Below are 19,570 nucleotides of genomic sequence, written 5' to 3'. Positions count from 1 at the left end.
GGACAGAAAATATTGGTAACTATTTAAAAGAAAAAGATTTTTTGGAAGGTAAAAAAGAGAAGATTTTGAAAGGTAAGAGAGTGCCCCTAAGCCTAACCAATGATTCAACAACAATGCTATACTGTCTATTATGGATGTTTAGTTCTCCAAGAATCTAACGGTAAAATATTCCTCATGATTTATCTATCTGTATCTTATCGTGTGACCGATGATACTTACTACTTGAGATGAATGACATCACATTTTATTTTAATTATGGATGTTTAATTACATTACTAATTGTTTATTATTTACTGACTAATTGAGAGTAGTTCGGTTTATTCTCTTTAACAATTGTCAAGCTGTGACTTTGAGGTTGAGATAAACAAGAACGCAAGATGATAAATTTAGTGTACAGTGTATAAATGTGGTTTATCCACTTATTGTCTAAGGAATGAATGAATAAATATGATTAATAAAACAAGAAAGCTAATGTAAGGTGAATTTCTGTTGTTAGCCTAAGATGTTCAAAAATACGTTTGAATAAATAGATTCAAGCTGTCAAATTGAGAATTAAGAGCAACTAATTTCATCACGCATTTGCTTGACTTCTTTTCATAAAATCTTCTCCACCTATTCATCATGAAGAGTTGTTAAAAATCCTTCTTTTTCCCTTATCCATCTTCAGTTTCTTTTCATTGGAATAAACATAAAGAGAAGGTGAGCTGAGTTATGATGTCATTCTTTCCTAGCATCAATTTATTTGGTGCCGCCTTTCTTAAAATCAATTCTTTCTCAACTGCGAATGCACGTTGGTCACTTTTTAAAGTCACGTTATAACTGGATGGAAATAAAGAAGCTCACCATTGAGTTCAATTAATTAACCAGTCAGTATGGTAATGAATGAGTGTTTGAACGCAAATTCTGAGGAAAATCCTTTTCTACTAATGTATTTGTATTTGTTTTGAACAACGTTTCTAATAAACCGTGTTCCTGCTAGCCACAACATAGAACTCAGACATTTACAGCATCATCTTACTAGCCACAACGGCGGTTCATATAACTTCATATACCTGGTTCTTGCTCTAAACCATCACTATTCGTGGACCAACATGATACGGATCAATCAATCTTAGAATGCACGTAATCGACAAATACAAAGTTCTTCTGGAGTTGATTGAGAGCATAAGCCAGGGCAGCACTGGCAATGGCAGCCCCGGCGAGAAGGAGACGAAATGAAATTTCTGAAGGAATTCCAGCAACTGCACAAAAAATGACTGTCGACGCTAAAAATAATTTCTGCCAAACCTGAAAAGCCTCATAGGCACCTTTGCAGGATGAGCATTTGAGGGTATGTTGCTCGAATCTGTCGAGCATCTGCAAGGAAGACAAGATCATTAACTTTATGACTGAAAGTTGTGGCACAGCATGGAGCAGAATTGGAAGAAACGATTCACACAACATTTATCAAATGAAAAAGTTTTCATTTGATAGCTCAAGAAAGCATGCATATCACAGAAGTTAATAGGTTTATTAATGTAGTCATTTAATCCCATATTAATGTTGAGTCTGTTAGAGATGGTAGGTTACTAGGATTTTTAGTGCAATGAGTTTAGTTCCACGTTGATATTTATTTGAGCATATGTGTTGTTATAGCGGATCTAGTTCCACGATGATAATTTTGTGTTGTGTGAGTGCATTGATACTTGTGTTGTATATGTTTACTAGTGTAATGAGTTGAATTCCACATTATAATTGACAAGATTTTAGTATCACTCAAGTTTTGTTTTTTCCCAAATCTTGTCCTCTACTCTAAAAATTCCTAAAAGGCACATGATGTACCTTTTCTCACCTTCATTCTTTTTTTATCAATACTTATGATGCCTCCATCGAAATGTTGAGTCAAAACCCTTGATGACCCAAAACAATTCAAATCATAAACTAAAACTAGATTTGAACTCGCTACACTCCTATGAAGGCATATGAGGTTTTGGATGACCAACATGGGATTGTTTTGGTCCATTAAGGTGCTTCAGCGCTTTCATACATGTGCCAAAGAAACAAACATAAAATTGATATAAATTCAATTCCTTGTATAGTCATAGAATATGGAAATGAAGTGTCTGACTATAAGCTTGAGATCGAAAGAAGAAAATTATGAGAAGTAAATATGAAGTCATCTATGAGCATGAGACTAAAGAAGATACTAAAGATCACAGAGAACATAAAGCTTTCCCAGGGAGGTATTATAGACTTACACTAGTTATTGTATGTGTTATAGTTGATCAATAGACGATCAAAGTTTGATACACTAGTAGTTGATCATGGATAGTGTGGCACACAACCAGTTGAGCTAGAGGGTTGAAAACAGAAGGGACAATCCCCACCACTAGTTAAATTTGTATTGAGACGGTCGGTTAAAGAGACATTTATTCAGCAAGTGTAGGGAATACATTTCATACTAATGAGAGAACCAAAGAGCTTCCAATGGGTATAGGTTCATTCACAATGAGATCAGTCATGCAAGAGGAGATGAATCCTTTAGAAGGAATTGACACTTACAATCTTGTTGAGTTGGCAAAAGGAAGGAAACCTCTAATTGACTTTGATGAGATAAACTTCTGAATTGTGAAGACGAATTACATCGGTGTGGTACTTAGTCTGGTGGCTAGTTTGGATGTTAAACTCCAGTAGCTTGACGTGGAGATTGCATTCTTGCATGGTGACCTAGTAAGGGATTTATGTTGTAATGCAAGATCATTTGGTTTGCAGATTGAAAATTATTACGTATGATTAAAACAAGCTTCCAGACAGTGCTACGGGAAGCTGGATTCTTGTGTTCCTAGCTAAGGATACAAAAAAATATATTCTGAATCTTGTATCTAGTTTTAAGAGCTTTTCCTAGAGGTAACTTTACCATTTTACCTTTTTATGTGGATGATATGTTAATTGTTGGACAAGACATCACTATGATTTGTTAGTTGAAGAGTAACTATACACATTATTTGATATGAAAGACTTAGGCCTACCTAATTGCTAGTATGAAGCTCACTAGGGTTAACAATGGTATAAAGTTGTTATCTCATGAGACATATCGAACAAATGTTGGAGGGGTTTAACTTGAAAAGTGCAAAGGCAGTTTTTATTCCATTGGCAAGTCAATTTAAGCTTAACAAAGATCCAAGCTCACCTCTAAAGGTGAAAAAAAGGAGATACCAATTACTTCTTAGGGTTTTAAAATAGGAAACCCAGACACAAACCACCTAATAGTAGAAACAATTATGCTTTTAAGTTAGGTTAGAATTTTTTTGAAGTTGGGATGTTATATGCCCATTAGTCCCATATGCAAAAATAATTCAACATACACAAGTGCAGTGGTTCAATATATAAAAATAAAATTCGTCTATTTTCTAACAACTCAATACTTTAAAAAAAATGGTGAGCCAATGAATTTTAACATAGCATCAAAGCAGATTTGAATCATACTTGTCATAGAAAACAATTTATACCTCCAAGTTATGATGAGCTTGAGGGGTGTTGAAGTTGGGATGAAGCACATGGACAAGTATGGTGGCCGAATATATAAAAATAAAACTAGTCTCTTTCAGAACATCTCGAATTGTAAGAAAAAACGGTACACCAATCAACTTTGACACAATTCAGCTTGTTTTCTTAATTCTGTAACGGTTTTTTGGCTTAAATTTTCTTCTCTTTATGTATAAATTCACACATACAATTGGTTCATGTTGGATGCTCTTGGACAATATACAGCTACAAATTTAAGCCAAGAAACAAAATTCCAAAAAGAAAATGAAAGTGGATCTACGCAAGAAGTCTTACGGTTGGGGGTTAGACCAAGTCGAGGCATTCTGGTTACAACAATATAAGAAAACTCTAAAGTAATTTGAGGGTTTTGGAATGGATCAAAGAGTTGTCTTCTGACTATCATGCAACCGAATTAGTTGTACTACCCATATTATGTTCATTGTCAATTTAACTTGATTATTTTCCACAAGCAAAGCCAGTACAAACTTTAAATGATCCTAAAGAATCTTCTCAGTAAACAAAAAGTTTATATACCCTAGCATGTTAGGACATCAATGATTTTGTTTATAAGAGAACTAAAAGTTACTTTAGACCAACAAAACGTAATTAAATACTTCGATTGTCAGAGAAAAGTGCATCTTCAGTAAAGTAACTGGAAAGAAATGGATATCTCACCTCATGTTTGGACAAGACAGTTGAAGGTAATGCATGTTGGTTAGCGTGGCCAAACCAATCAGGCTGACCGTTTCCATGTCTCCTCAACCAATTCCTGAATGCTAGAACCAAACGATCAGCCTGTGTAGGTGTGAATGTAATCTTCGTATATTGCTGATTGACATCTATAGAGGATGTTGACATTTCAGAAAGAAAAATCTTTTCTTGTCCTTGAAGTACAATCATATCGCCATCATACACCTTGTTTGAAGTCCAGTGCTCATACCAGCGGGGAACCAGCTGCAGCAAGCATCAAAGTTACTTTTTAGCAACAGAAAACATGAGGAAGCTATCAACATGCAGGCACCACATGATTGTACAGAACTTCAACCAGCAGACAGCTACAATGGAAAACTGTTTATCGAAGTTATTGACTGACACATGCCACAATGACTTGTAACCAATGATTCGACAGTTATGGAAATTCCAAAACACAGCACTAATTCAAATAAAAAACAGGCTCGCAATAAAACAAGACATTTTTTTCTGTACTCGTTCAATAGCGGATGAAGATGCATACAACCAATTTACTAGGTTCCAGAATCAAATAGAAGGGGTATCACATGACAACTGGAGCACTAAATTTTAGCATCATTAGTACAAGAAACAGAAGCTAGAGAATTTCAGACGTATATGAAATTCCTTAGCTAATGACTGAAAACAAAATGTAAACACTAAAAAATTTCTGAGCTTATTGGAATACCTGCCACCATGAAGGGCCTGGCATTGTGAACTGAAAAAAGTTTCGAGCACTACAAACAATGGAGCGAGTTTTCCCTGGGGCCATAGGTATGTTAAATGAACAGATCCAGATTACCCAGTTCTGGTCACCAAGAACAGGCAATTTTGTTTTGATCTCTATCCTTCAAATAAATGCATGGGATTAAGCATGGTGAAAACCTCTAGCTAGAGCATGGCAAAAAGATACACAAATGAATAAAGTCACGGATAATGAAAGCAGTGAACAAGCTATTACTGAGTATGGAGAATTGACACCTCAAAAAGTTAGCAATAAGAAAGGCAAAACATACTGCATGAAAACATATGAGAAATATGATAACATAAAGAATAGGTAATTTTCCAAATTAATCAATGGACAAGTACGTAGATCACAAATATTATTCTTTTTGTATTAAACCACTTCATAATGTTTGCTTGGTTTTGGCCCAAGGTTTCAGGCCTAAGCGTCTAGGTGCTTTACTAATAACAGTCCCTCCATTGAGACTACGGCTTAGGTATCGACAGACCTAACTTGCCTACATGAGTATAGGGCTATGACATAACATGTATGCTGGAGTTGGGATTAACGTTGCACATGCATGTTGAAATAGGACTTCAAGAAACACGTAGCTGGCATGAGCAGCTTACATCTGTCCTTGGGTGGGAAGACGGTGAACTCTCAAAGGAAGTGGGATTTGAGGGAGGATAAGGGTAGAATGGAATAAGTTACTTTATTTCTAGTTTTGGGAAATAAGGGTATCTTCATCTTCCTAACTTTCTATCCTTCCTCACTTTCTCTCCAAGTAAACACCATTTTGTAAAGCTTTCTTTCCTATGTTCTCTGGAAAAACCTTTCCAGCAATGTTATTTTATTTTAACCCTTTAGACTACCCTGAAAAAGCACACAAACGTGTTTTAAAATTTAATCCTTGTATTGATGTTTCTCATGACTACGTACTTATCTTTGGATCTAAACAGCCATCCTCAATTCCATCAATGAGGCACATCAAACTTAGAAGCTATGAAAGCCTTCTATTCTTGCATTGAACCGTCATCTTGAAAGGACTTATGGTACACTTGATTTAAGTGGTCCAAGCTTCAGTTAGAAAACTTGCCAGCTCTTGTTCTAGCTTGGAACATGAAGAGGTTAAATGACTTCAAGAAGGAGATTTGTGACAGACTTGTACAAAATGGTAGAGATTGAATCCCGGGAGATATCTCCTGCACACTGAAAAACTATAGAACGTTGACATCCTGGAAAATCTCTCTTAGGAAAACTGTCAAGGAAATTCTGTACAAGAATGTCCAAGTTGCCAGTATTAGCATGTTGATTGAGGCATGGTGATCAATTTGGAGGAATGGTGGACAAGGAACCAATTGAGTATCCAGTTCTATCTCAAAAGCTAATAATGCTTGTGCTTATGATTGATGATTTGTGTTTGGAACTGTTGGTGTGGGTAGCACTAACGGTCTAACCCAGGTTTTGATGAATGACAAATAGGTTAAGTTAGTTGTGTTGTTGTCTGACACTTTGATCAAGTGTGCAGGAAAAGTCCAGCTAGGTCGACGGGCTGACCGGATAGCTGGCGAGAAGTCCAAGCGGGTCGACGGGCTGACCGGACGCTTGGCAAGAAGTCCAGCTAGGTCGACGGGCTGACCGGATAGCTGGCAAGAAGTCCAAGCGGGTCGACGGGCTGACCGGACGCTTGGCGAGAAGTCCAGACGGGTCGACGGGCTAACCGGACGTCTGGCAGGTAAGTGAGGTAAGTCACTGGAGGGGAGTGACTGTGAGGACGCATTCCCGGGAAGGGGACATTAAGCGTCGATCCGGCTTAGATCCATTTCGGATGTCTAAGTCGAGATCGTGACTAGATTCCGGTCTCGGAAAGACGGAATCTAAATCATACTCTCTTTATCTACCTGTTGAACTTTAACTGTGCTAACAATTTGTTTTACAGGATATATATTTGCCTCGGACTAACCTTGTTTTGCTGGAAAAAGGAGTCTTTCTGGAACAAGGTGGTCCGGGCACCCGGAAGGCGAATTTTATCCAGACACCTCGTCGCTACGTGGAGCATCTTGATTTGAGCAGTTACGTCACACTCCAGGCGCCCGGAAGGGATCCAGGCGCCCGGAACAGCATATAAAAGAAGCCCCAGACAGGAGCTTCAGAATCAACTTTGACTGAGAACTCTTCTACTGATCTTGCTGCTCGACATTCAAGTGCGACGCCAACAACGCTCCGACAAAAGTGCTCTTTCGGTTTTTGCTTAATTTTCTTTTTGTCGGTATTGCTTTATTATTACTAGCATCTCCTGTACTTTTTCTGTAATCATATTTCGATCTGCTAGTGATTGCCCAACGAAAGTGGTCAAGGACCACGGGCCTTCGAGTAGGAGTCGTCACAGGCTCCGAACGAAGTAAAAATATTTGTGTCTACTTTATCTTTTTCCGCTGCGCTTAAACTCTTGTGTTTTCGAATCGATATTCACCCCCCCTCTATCGAATCTAACGGTCCTACAAGTGGTATCACCGCTCTGATTTGGTGCAACCACCAATCAGACAGGGGTGAATTTTTTTTTAATTAATTTTAAAACTGGTGTTTCGATAACTTAATATTTAACTAATCAATTTAAATTAGTGCAACACGAATCTAGTTTTTTTTTATCTTTTTCTTCCCGCACTACTAATCCAAGACCAAGTCTTGGGATATTTTTTCTTGGTTATTTATCTGTGCACAGAATGTCCCAACAAGAAGGATTCAGCACAGTGCGACCTCCACTCTTCAACGGGGACAACTTCCCTTACTGGAAGAAGCGCATGGAGGTCTACCTCAAGACAGACTTCGACTAGTGGATGAGTATTACGAAACCTTACAAAATTCCAGTGGACAACGCCGGGAATCTAGTGGATCCTGAAGACTGGACAGCAGATCTCAAGAAAAAAGCATCAACAGAAAATAAAGCGATCAACACTCTACAGTGCGGATTGACAAGAGAAGAACTGAACCGAGTCGGTCCACACAAAAACGCTAAAGAACTATGGGACAAGCTGATCGAACTGCACGAGGGAACAAGCGACGCTAAGGTAACAAAACGAGACCTGCTTTTAAATAAAATTTTTAATATAAAAATGCAGGAAGGAGAAACAGCGAATCAACTCCACGCGAGGATCAAGGACATCCTCAACGGGCTCCATGCGATAGGTCACCAAATGGAGAACAGAGACTTAATAAGGTACGCTTTAAACGCTTTTCCACGTAATAGTTTGTGGGCATCAATAGTGGATGCCTACAAAATTTCTAAGAATCTTTCTAAATTAAAATTGGATGAGCTTTTTTGTGAATTACAATTGCACGAACAAACTAATGCTGGAGCCGAGAAAGGTGTAGCCTTATTTGCAGGTTCCTCCAAGAAAAGCAAGCCTGAAGTTGAAGAAGAATCTGACCAAGACTCCGAAAACGAAGAACACCTGGTGAACTTGGTAAGAAAAATGTTCACCAGGAGAAAGAGGAGCTTCAGCAAAAAGGATCTTCAAAAGATCAGCTCTCCCTCAGAACAAAAGAACGTGACCTGCTACGGCTGCAACAAAAAGGGACATTACAAGAACGAATGTCCAAAACTAAAGTTCGACAAACCAAAGTCAACCAAAAAGCAGGCACTCAAAGCAACGTGGGACGACTCCTCGGACGAATCGGAGGAAGAAGAGCAGAAACATCAGAGCCACATCGCACTGATGGCCCGCGAAGCCGAAACAGATAACGAGTCGGAAGATGAAGACGGGTCTGAACCCGAAACAAGCCATGAGTCCGTACTCGTTTCCGAAGGCCCGAATGAGGTATACTTTAATTTAAACAAAAATTTTTTTAGAATTATTTCCTGTTTAAATAGTAAATTAACTAAATTAGAAAATGAAAACAAATCACTTCTTGAGGAAAATCAAAACCTCAAAGAACAATTAAAGAATTCAAATCCAACTCAAAATCTAACACTTGAGGAGGAGAATTTATCATTAAAAAATGAAATAAACAACTTAAAAAAGATGTTAGAAAAATTTATAACAAGATCAAAAAATTTAGATTTAATCCTAAATAATCAAAAAGCATGTTATAATAAAGCCGGACTAGGATATAAGTCGAATTCAAATAAAACCTTCAAATCATTAATAACCCAATACAAGTCAACCAATCTAGCTTGGGTTCCGAAAGCGTGTCTAACCACGCAAGTAGGACTTAATCAATATTATATACCTAAAGAAAAAATACATTATATAAATAAACCAAACCAAAATCCAAAATACAAAACTAAATCAAATTCAAAATCTTAAACAGTTTAAAAAACAACAAAATTATCACCAAGTTAACTATAACTATAAAAAGAATCGACACAAGCCTAAAATCAAAACTTAAATTAATGGCCAATAATTCAGGGGGAGGCTCTAGAATAGCTGGCACCTCCAAAACTAACTTACCCGACAGGGTAACCCAAAACTAACAAACCCGGCAGGGCAATTAGAATTAGAGACCAAGTTTAACTTGAATCATGGTACTGGTGAAATTTTTGGATGATAGTACGTTAGGGAAACTTGGGCATCGCATGTCTAGAAAGATATGGTTTCGATCTGGTGCATTTGGCCAAGTGGAACTGACCGAAGCTACCCTTAAACGAATCCTAACCAGTTAGACCAAGATTTAGTACTAAGTTCCGTGGATAGGACTATTCGGAAAACCTCGAAAGGTTGGTTACTTCTAATGATGTCCTTGTGACTCACCAAGCTTAGAAGTTTATCCGAAGAATGTCTATTTGTGGAAACCAAAGCTAAGTCTGAATCTAACACAAGTTAAAACAAAACTCTGTAATCAAACTAATTTCATCTCACAAAATCATAGGATTCCCTGATTGATAATATAGATCGGGTGAGATGAATAAGGCTTAAATTTTAATTTTAAAAGTTTTTTTTAATTTTAAACTTAAAAATTAATTTCAAAATTTTAATTTTAAACTTAAAAATTAAATTCAAAATTTTAATTTTAAACTTAAAAATTAATTTCAAAATTTTAATTTTAAACTTAAAAATTAAATTCAAAATTTTAATTTTAAACTTAAAAATTAATTTCAAAATTTTAATTTTCAACTAAAATTTTAATTTTAAACTTAAAAATTAATTTCAAAATTTTAATTTTAAACTTAAAAATTATTTTCAAAATTTTAATTTTAAACTTAAAAATTAATTTCAAAATTTTAATTTTAAACTTAAAAATTAAATTCAAATTTTAATTTTAAACTTAAAAATAAATTCAAAATTTTAATTTTAAAAACTTAAATTAATTTTAAAACTTAATTTTAATTAATTTCAAAATTTTAATTTTAAAACTTAAATTAATCTCAAAATCTTAATTTTAAACTTAAATTAATGCATGCTCGAAAGACTAACTTCAAAATCCTACTTACTGTAGGAAACCAAGTGGATTTTGGACAGTGGTTGCTCCAAACATATGACTGGAGATCACACCAAGTTCACTCAACTCACTTACAAAAGCCTAGGAACAGTTGCCTTTGGAAACAACGACAAACTCAAGGTAATTGGTATAGGTAATATTGAATTAAAATCAGACTTTATAATTACAAATGTCTTACTTGTTGAAAACTTTAAATATAATCTTCTAAGTATAAGTCAATTGTGTGATACTAGGTATAAGGTCAAGTTTCTATCTACAGAATGCTCAATCAAACATCTAGATAATCCTACCATAAGCCTAAAAGGTTTTAGAAAAGACAACATCTATGTCATCAACTTAACCATTTCTTCCATTAAGTGTTATTTAACACAAAAAGAAGAAACTTGGTTATGGCATAGGAGAATGTCTCACACCAACTTTAGAAATATAAGTAAACTAAATGGACTTGTAAAAGGCTTACCGAAGTTACCTAACTTAGATTCAACTATATGTAATGCTTGTCAACAAGGAAAACAAACTAAGTCAACCCACAAACAAACAAATCAACCACAAACTAACTCAATCTTAGAACTTCTACATTTAGATCTTTTTGACTCCCATGGAGTCAAATCCATTAATGGAAACTTATACTGTTTAGTAATTATAGACGATTACTCTAGGTTTACTTGGGTAAAATTCTTAAAACATAAAGATGAAACTTTTGAAATTCTTACAAATTTTGCAACATTGAAAACGAAAAGATATTAAAATTAAAAGAATTAGAGGTGACAATGGGGAGAATTTAGAAAATCATAACTTTAATAGATTTTGTCTAGAAAACGGTTACCATCATGAGTTCTCAAGTCCAATAACCCCTAAACAAAATGGAATTGTCGAAAAAAAAATAGAACTTTACTAAAAGTTGCAAGAACAATGTTAAATGAGTATAACCTACCTAAATATCTTTAGGCTAAAGCAATAAGTACATTCTGTTATAAAACTCATAACAAAACTTTCTTCGAAATATTTTATAATAAACAACCAAACATAAAATACTTTAAGGTATTTGGGTGCACAGTTTTTATCTTAAATACAAGAGAACACTTAGGAAAATTCACCTCTAAAATTGAAAATGAAATTTTTGTAGGATATTCCCTAAACAGTAGAGGCTACAGAATTTATAATAAAGTTACCTTAAAAATGGAAGAAACTACTAATGTAAAATTTAAAGAAACTAAACAAGACATAGAACCTACACAACCCCCAGAGTTTGTTCCAGAAACCAACCAAACTCTAAATCATGAAGACGAGGAACAACATCAAGAGAATCAACCTCCTAAAACAATAAGGGTAAACCCAAATCATCCAACTGATCAAATAATTGATGACCCAGACTTAAGAGTTCAAACCAGATCATCCTTTAGAAACCTAAGTCAAATCTCATTAATTTCAAAAATTGAACCTAAAACTGTGGATGAATCCCTACTAGACCCAGATTGGATTATAGCTATGCAAGAAGAACTAGCCCAATTTGAGCGTAATGAGGTCTGGGACCTAGTCCCACCACCAAAGAATAAGAAAATAATAGAAACAAAATGGGTATTCAGAAACAAACTAAGTGAAACGGGAAATTACTAGAAATAAGGCTAGACTGGTTGCCAAAGGATTTAGTCAAGTTGAAGGACTTGACTATGACGAAACATATGTCCCAGTAGCCAGATTAGAATCCATTAGAATGTTACTAAGTTATGCAGCCCATAAGGGATTTAAACTATACCAAATGGATGTTAAGTCATCTTTTCTTAATGGACTAATCGGAGAAGAAGTTTATGTAGGTCACCTCCTGGTTTTGAAAGCTAGAACACCCCGATTATGTGTTTAAATTAAAGAAAGCCCTATATGGACTTAAACAAGCACCCAGGGCGTGGTATGAGAGGCTAACATCTTACCTAACATCTAAAGGATTCAAACAAGGTCAAATTGACCCAACCTTGTTTGTCAAATCATTAAATACAAACATATTTATTGCACAAATATACGTGGATGACATAATATTTGGCTCAACAAATTCAGAATTTTTAGAAGAATTTATTAATCTAATGGAAAAAGAGTTTGAAATGAGCTTAGTGGGAAAACTAACCTATTTCTTAGGATTACAAATCAAACAGACAAATGAAGGAAACTATATCTCTCAACATAAATACACCAAAGAATTACTTAAAAAATTCGGAATGGAAAATACAAAAGAAATAAAAACACCGATGGCTGTAAACACAATCTTAGATAGTGACCCAAATGGAAAACCAGTTGACTTAAAATATTATAGAAGTGCAATAGGTAGCCTACTGTACCTAACTGCAAGCCGACCTGATATTTTATTTGCAGTTAGTATATGTGCTAGATACCAAACTTGTGCTAAGGAATCCCATTTGACACAGGTTAAAAGAATTTTTAGATATCTTAAAGGAACAACAAATGTAGGAATCTGGTATCCTAGGACAAGTAATTTTGAACTAATAGGGTATTCTGACTCAGATTATGCTGGATGCAAATTAGACCGCAAAAGCACAAGTGGTGGATGCCAATTATTAGGTTCATCACGGTTTAGTAGAAAGCAACATTGTGTTGCTCTGTCTACAACTGAGTCAGAATACATAGCTATAGGCGAATGTGTTGCACAAATATTATGGATGATGCATACTCTAAAAGATTTCAACTTAAATATCACAAATGTAAAAGTATTAATTGACAATATAAGTTCAATTAACTTAACCAAGAATCCTGTGCATCATTTAAGAACCAAACATATTGAAATTAGACACCACTTCATCAGGGATCATGTTACTAAAGGCGACATTGAACTCAAGTACATTGAGTCCAAATCAAATTTAGCTGACATTTTTACAAAACCTCTCCCTGAAAGTGAATTTAGCAACTTACGACGAAAATTAGGGATGTGCTTAATAGACTAGGATCTTTCAAAAATACTTTCAAAAATGATTTTACCAACTTATAGGTTAAACTTGTTTGTTTTCAAACTTTCCATTTTTAGACTTTCGAAAACAGTTTTGGCCTTAGACTAGTTTTACATCCTTAGAAAGCATGTACCCATAGAACTAGTTTTTTTGAGCATCTCACCAACACCTTATGTTTACCTTGCTTGTGTTTGATAAACATAGAAAGGGGTGAGATGCATAGGCCAACTGTCTGGACTTAAGATGCTTATTTCAGTGCATCAACATAAATCTGGACGTTAAATACAATTCAGATATTAATCAGATTAAAGTTCATCAGTCAAGTCAAACACTGATTGATTATAATCTGACTAACCAAGTGAAAGCTACTATCTTTTGATAGTTAGTTAGTACCTAATTGGTTAGACAGCTGGTTAAAGTTAAGTATCAAATTCAGGGGGAGAAATAAAACTACTTTAGTTTTCCAAATTGAATTTTAAACTTAATTTTGAAAATCAAAGTTTAAAAACACCTTGTTTAAAAATTGTGAAATTTTTTACAAAAATTTGAAAGTTTGAAAGGTTTTGAACTTTGAAAATTTGATTTTGAAAAACAAATTTTACAAAAACACTCTAAAAATATGATCTTACTTTTACCAATATCCTTTGAAAACTAAAAGTAAAGATTTAAATTTAATTTAACTTTACCTTGAATATTGTCCTGAATCTAATTCTTATTTTGATTTCAAGATTAAATTTTACGAAAAAAATTAGTTTACAAACTAAGCTTCTCAAACTCATTTTCCTTGATTTTGAAAATTGAATCTTTTACAAACTTAGTGTTGAAAAGTAAATTTCAATTAGTTTTAAAAAAAAAAAAAAAAAATAGGTTTTTCAAACTTAGTTTTGGAATTTTTGGTTTTGAAAACTTATGTTTGAAAAAGCGTTTCAAAGTTGAAACTTGTTTTGAATATTTAAATCTTGAAATTTAGACCTTATACACTTATGTTTGTAAATTTAAATCTTGAAATTTTTCTAAAAGCTAAAAACTACTGCTTTATTCAAGTTTTCAAAACTTTATACTCCCCCAAGTCAACTTGATCTTTTCTTGGATTGAAAAATTGTACTTTTGTCCTTAAATTCTGAACTATGATTGTTTAAGTGTTATTCAGTAACTCTACACTATGATTGTTTACCCTTGTTTTTTTTGATGAATGCCAAAGGGGGAGGAGGGTTAGGTGGTTAAGTTAGCTAAACCAATTTGAAAACCTGACTGACTTTAAAACCACACAAATGCATGTTGTTTTATGCATATGCTTTCACTAACTAAATTGTCATTCCATCAAAAGGGAGATTGTTGGTGCGGGTAGCACTAACGGTCTAACCAGTTTTGATGAATGACAAATAGGTTAAGTTAGTTGTTGTTGTCGACACTTTGATCGTGTGCAGGAAAAGTCCACCTAGGTCGACGGGCCGGATAGCTGGCGAGAAGTCCAAGCGGTCGACGGGCTGACCGGACGCTTGTTCCTAGGTCGACGAGTGACCGGATAATCGGCAAGAAGTCCAAGCGGGTCGACGGGCCGACGCTTGGCGAGAAGTCCAGACGGTCGACGGGCTGGCCGTCTGGCGGTAAGTGAGGTAAGTCACCTGAGAGGAGTGACTATGAGGACGCGTTCGGGAAGGGACATTAGGCGTCGATCCGGCTTAGATCCATTTCGGATGTCTAAGTCGAGATCGTAACTAGATTCCGGTCTCGGAAGACGAATCTAAGTCATACTCTCTTTATCTACCTGTCGAACTTTAACTGTGCTAACAATTTGTTTCAGGATATATATTTGCTCGGACTAACCTTGTTTTGCAAACAAGGAAAAGGAGTCTTCTCGAACAAGGTGGTCCGGGCGCCGGAAGGGGCGGGCGCCGGAAGGCGAATTTTATCCGGACACCTCGTCACTACGTGGAGCATCTTGATTTGGGCAGTTCGGACCTCCGGCGCCGGAAGGGATCCAGCGCTGAACAAGATATAAAAGAAGCCCCGCAGGAGCTTGAATCAACTTTGATCGAGAACTCTTCTCACGATCTTGCTCGACATTCAAGTGCGACGCCAACAACGCTCCGACAAAAGTGCTCTTTCGGTTTTTGCTTAATTTTCTTTTTGTCGGTATTGCTTTATTATTACTAGCATCTCCTGTACTTTTTCTGTAATCATATTTCGATCTGCTAGTGATTGCCCAACGAAAGTGGTCAAGGACCACGGGCCTTCGAGTAGGAGTCGTCACAGGCTCCGAACGAAGTAAAAATATTTGTGTCTACTTTATCTTTTTCCGCTGCGCTTAAACTCTTGTGTTTTCGAATCAATATTCACCCCCCCCCCCTCTATCGAATCTAACGGTCATACAGGAACATTGCATCATTCTTATATTGTTCTTATATTCACCTCACAAGACTTTTAAATATCAATCACCTGCACATAGATCAACCTTGGACATTCTATTAGTGTTGAATCACAAAACCTATTTGTGCTCATTATTATACTTGTTATACTTAAGCATGAACTAACCTAAAAGAGAAACTAGAAACCCACTAAATTTCTTTTGGGGAGATGAAATTCCCTTACTTGGTACTAGCTTTTAGATAAGAGTGCTCTTCATAGGAAATAATAACTAAGAACATGGGCTGAATATGTAGAACATTAGGCATGATATGTAGAATAGACAAAGTCAATTAGACACAGTCATCTATGCTCATTCACAGGTCTAACAGAAAAAGAGATCCAATGTCTAGCCAAATTTAGAAATGGAACTAAAAAATTCAGGAAACTGAACTTCCCTACCACTCACTTGTTCATAGCATAGCAAGGAGCAACAAACTTAGCAGTGATGCGTGGGTTCCCGTTATCTGAACCAGCATAGCCCCAAGGACCACTAGATTCCAACTGAAACGGCAATGGTCTAGCTCTATCCCTTCTCCCAGTGACCTGTTAATGACACTAGATTAGGAAGCTAAACATTGACTAACAGTATTGCTGGCATTGAAATAATTTCATCAATTGGAGGTTCACACTATGGCAGAGGCTAAAAATCAAGAAGACATAAAGAAGGATAGTGCCTGCTGCAATGAGGTAACGTCCAACATCTAGAACTTTATGAAGCATGCTGATAATAAGTAAATGGAAACTGAATGGCAGAACTAGAGTGAATTATGATTATAGAGGGTTTTGAAATCCCTCCCAGGTTGATAGAGGTAGTGGTTTCCTTGAGGAGCCACTCATGAAATTGTTGAAAATGTGTTCTCAGATTCCTTCTCCAGTTGTAGCCAAGAAAATTGCTAGTAGTAACTGTATGCCAAACTAAAGAGCCTGCCTTGCCTAAGGCAAGGAAGGCTTATCTATTGATTCCTTCATTCGTACTTTGGGAAGCATTTTTCATATTAATTGCTTAGCCCCAAAGGCCAGGAAGGTCAATTTATGGATTCCTTTCCCCTCGCATCTCAGGTTCAAGGGAGTGTTTTATGAACCTTCCTTGACTGTTAATAGCAGCAACAAGTCAGCCACAAGCCAGCTTTAAGGACAGCATGAAGCTAGCATGAAGAGTGTTTTATAAACAAGTTTGCAAAAAAAGGCTATTCCACAAACGTGTTGGGAACATGTGCATTGAAGAAAGGAAGGAAGCAGTCCTTCCAATGCATGAGCACCAACAAAGATGAAACAATTTACCGCTAGCTTCTTCAACGTTCATAGCCTTCAGGGTCATACAGTCAAAAAGATACTCCCTAAGGTACCAAGGGAAGGAATCAATAGATAATCAAGTGAAAAAAAAGACGGATGTAAGATTGTGCCAGGTGGAACAAATGGAGTAAAGGAAAAAAAAAAGGGAAAATGAGTATCAAAAAGTGGACATGAAAATATTGATGCACAAAATAAATACATGAATATAAGGAGATTTGTTCACCTCCGATAGAGTTGATTCCTTGGCTTATTAAGGAACTTGCAACATTACATCAATTATATTTCTATTTAGAAAAGGGTAAATTGCTAATCATATCATGAATTTTACACTTTTAATAAATCTATTAGGACCTTTCAAATTTAACAAATTTATAGTGAATTTTTTAGAATCATACCAAATATATCATGGTGTTAAATTTCAGCCAAATTATAGTTAAATGATGATGTGGCATCACACCTAATGAATAAGTCTACTAACTCAAATGTCACATCACATGTCATTATATTGAATAAATTAAAAAAAAATCATAAATTCATTTGCACTTACTCTCGACCCCACCTTGTTTGCATCCCCTCAATCACCCATGAAAACCATTTCCTGGGCCATCGACACTATTACAACCACACAACACATGAAACAATTTGTTTTATATCATTGACTAATATAGGCATGTTGCTATCACCAAGCCATTACTCTAAGTTCTGTAAGTGGGAGTGACAAGAAGTAGTGGTCAATAAATGGCTATGGACCCATAGGTGATGATGACACAGGTTGAGCGGATGGTTTAGGGTGGAGTTAGAATGATTTTAGGTATTTTTAGGATTTTTTTTTTTTAGTTGATTGAATTTAATAGGATATGATGTTGCACTTGAGTTGGTGCTACCTAGGCATAGTATCATCTCATCACTTGATGATAATTTGACAACAATTTATTTTTGTGATAGATTAGAACAAATTTACAAATTTCATGATAGATTTATTAATTTCTAAAAAAAATATTAAAATGTGTGAAGTTCATGATTTATTTAGCAACTAACACTTTAAAAAGTAAGTTAGTTTGGGTAATCCCCTTATATACATGGTGAAAACCTTGATATATAAAAATTCCATATAACTATCAACAAATTATATCAGATAAATACTATATCTTTGGTTAACCATGAATATAGAAATATTTCCTATCTAGAATTTTTATGTCTTTTTTCCCTTTTGTTTTGACTTAAAAATCTTCCTAAAATAGCAAATCCTACTCACCACAGTTGGGAAGTGTGGCGCTTTCTTGCACAATACACTGACTACAGATGTCTAGTGATTTTGCTCAATCGCTGGGAGGTTCTAGAGTACCAGCATCCGCACACAACGCTTTTGGCAATCCAGAAAACAATCTGGTGGTAGTAAAAGTAGCTAAAACATATACAACACGATAGGAGAATTTAAATGGCAGAGGAGTAGTTTCACTACCAACAAAGGGAAACCAGATATAAAATCGATTAAAATTTCAATATCAATGCAACGTACGATACTACCTTGTGATGTGCAAATTCTATGTGAGACGGATCCGAGACATTTTCCATGAGTGTATCGTAGCCATAGAACAGGTCACGCTGGATAGTCACGGTGGAGAAATTGGGATCATCAAATTCTGCTGGCAACCTAAGTCAAAGTAAAAAACAACTTACATAATGTAATTCAGGAACGTGATAATCGAATCTATTTTGTAGGCAAACATACATGGGAGGTTGGGTAGCAGTGGCCTTCTCCCAACCTTTCTCATCGGGCCAGACAAACAGTAAACCCTGCGAGACCAGGGTAGGAAATTTGATTGCGCAAGCTCTGGGCGATCGAACTGCTCGCGCTTCAGGCCCTTCGCTCGCTGCCTGCGGGATCCGGGAACACGCGCCGCTCCCATCGAAGGACCATCCATGATACGAGCACTGCAAGTAACCGCTCTCGTCGATCCTTCCCTCCTGCCCGGATACACGAAACACCATCAATCAAACTCACCGACGCGAAAATTTTTGCGGAAAGCGGAGATCAATACCGATAGAGGCGCGAGACGGTGAGGGCAGCGGTCATCTAAGGCGACCCAGTTGCCGGAGTTGGGATCTTTCCAGATAACGAGATCGCGGTTGAGGAGCTGGAAGGGGGTGGGGACGCGCGGATCGAGGTCCTCGATGAGGGAGACAGGGTACCAATGATCCCTCCAGGAGAAGGCAGGCTCCGATCGAGTGGACGATGAGGCCTCCTCCGCGTCGTGGTTGTCATCCACGGCAGGGCTCGGGGCGACAGGAGAGGAGGGGTTGGCCACGAGGAGGCGCGGCGGACTCCTCCGTGAACACCCGCGGCGGCGGTGGACGGAGGAGGGCTTGTATGCTGATGAGATAGTGGGAGATTGTGAGAGGGAAGGCCTCCAAACGAGGGAGTCGGAATTGCAGGGAGAGAAGGACAATAATAACGAAGCCATTTGGTTTGTGAATTGCATCCGAGCAGCTGGTC

The 19,570-nt window shown here is 36.5% G+C and overlaps 1 protein-coding gene across 1 annotated transcript; it reads right to left on the bottom strand.

Annotated features, from left to right (window-relative positions):
• Positions 1-889: 889 nt before the first annotated feature.
• LOC121998254 (pheophorbide a oxygenase, chloroplastic-like) lies at positions 890-19,556 on the bottom strand. The gene is made up of 7 exons (XM_042553074.1): positions 19,116-19,556; positions 18,806-19,041; positions 18,601-18,727; positions 16,187-16,323; positions 4,943-5,102; positions 4,201-4,479; positions 890-1,356 (listed from the first exon to the last, which is right to left on the bottom strand). Exons 1-7 carry the CDS (start codon positions 19,554-19,556, stop codon positions 1,102-1,104), a joined length of 1,635 nt encoding a protein of 544 aa, XP_042409008.1. The 3' UTR covers positions 890-1,101.
• Between the last annotated feature and the right edge of the window lie 14 nt (positions 19,557-19,570).

Source organism: Zingiber officinale, chromosome 6A (assembly GCF_018446385.1).
Source record: "Zingiber officinale cultivar Zhangliang chromosome 6A, Zo_v1.1, whole genome shotgun sequence".
NCBI lineage: Eukaryota > Viridiplantae > Streptophyta > Magnoliopsida > Zingiberales > Zingiberaceae > Zingiber > Zingiber officinale.
The sequence above is the reverse complement of the archived record's forward strand: the minus strand, read 5'-3'. Positions and strand labels throughout refer to the sequence as shown.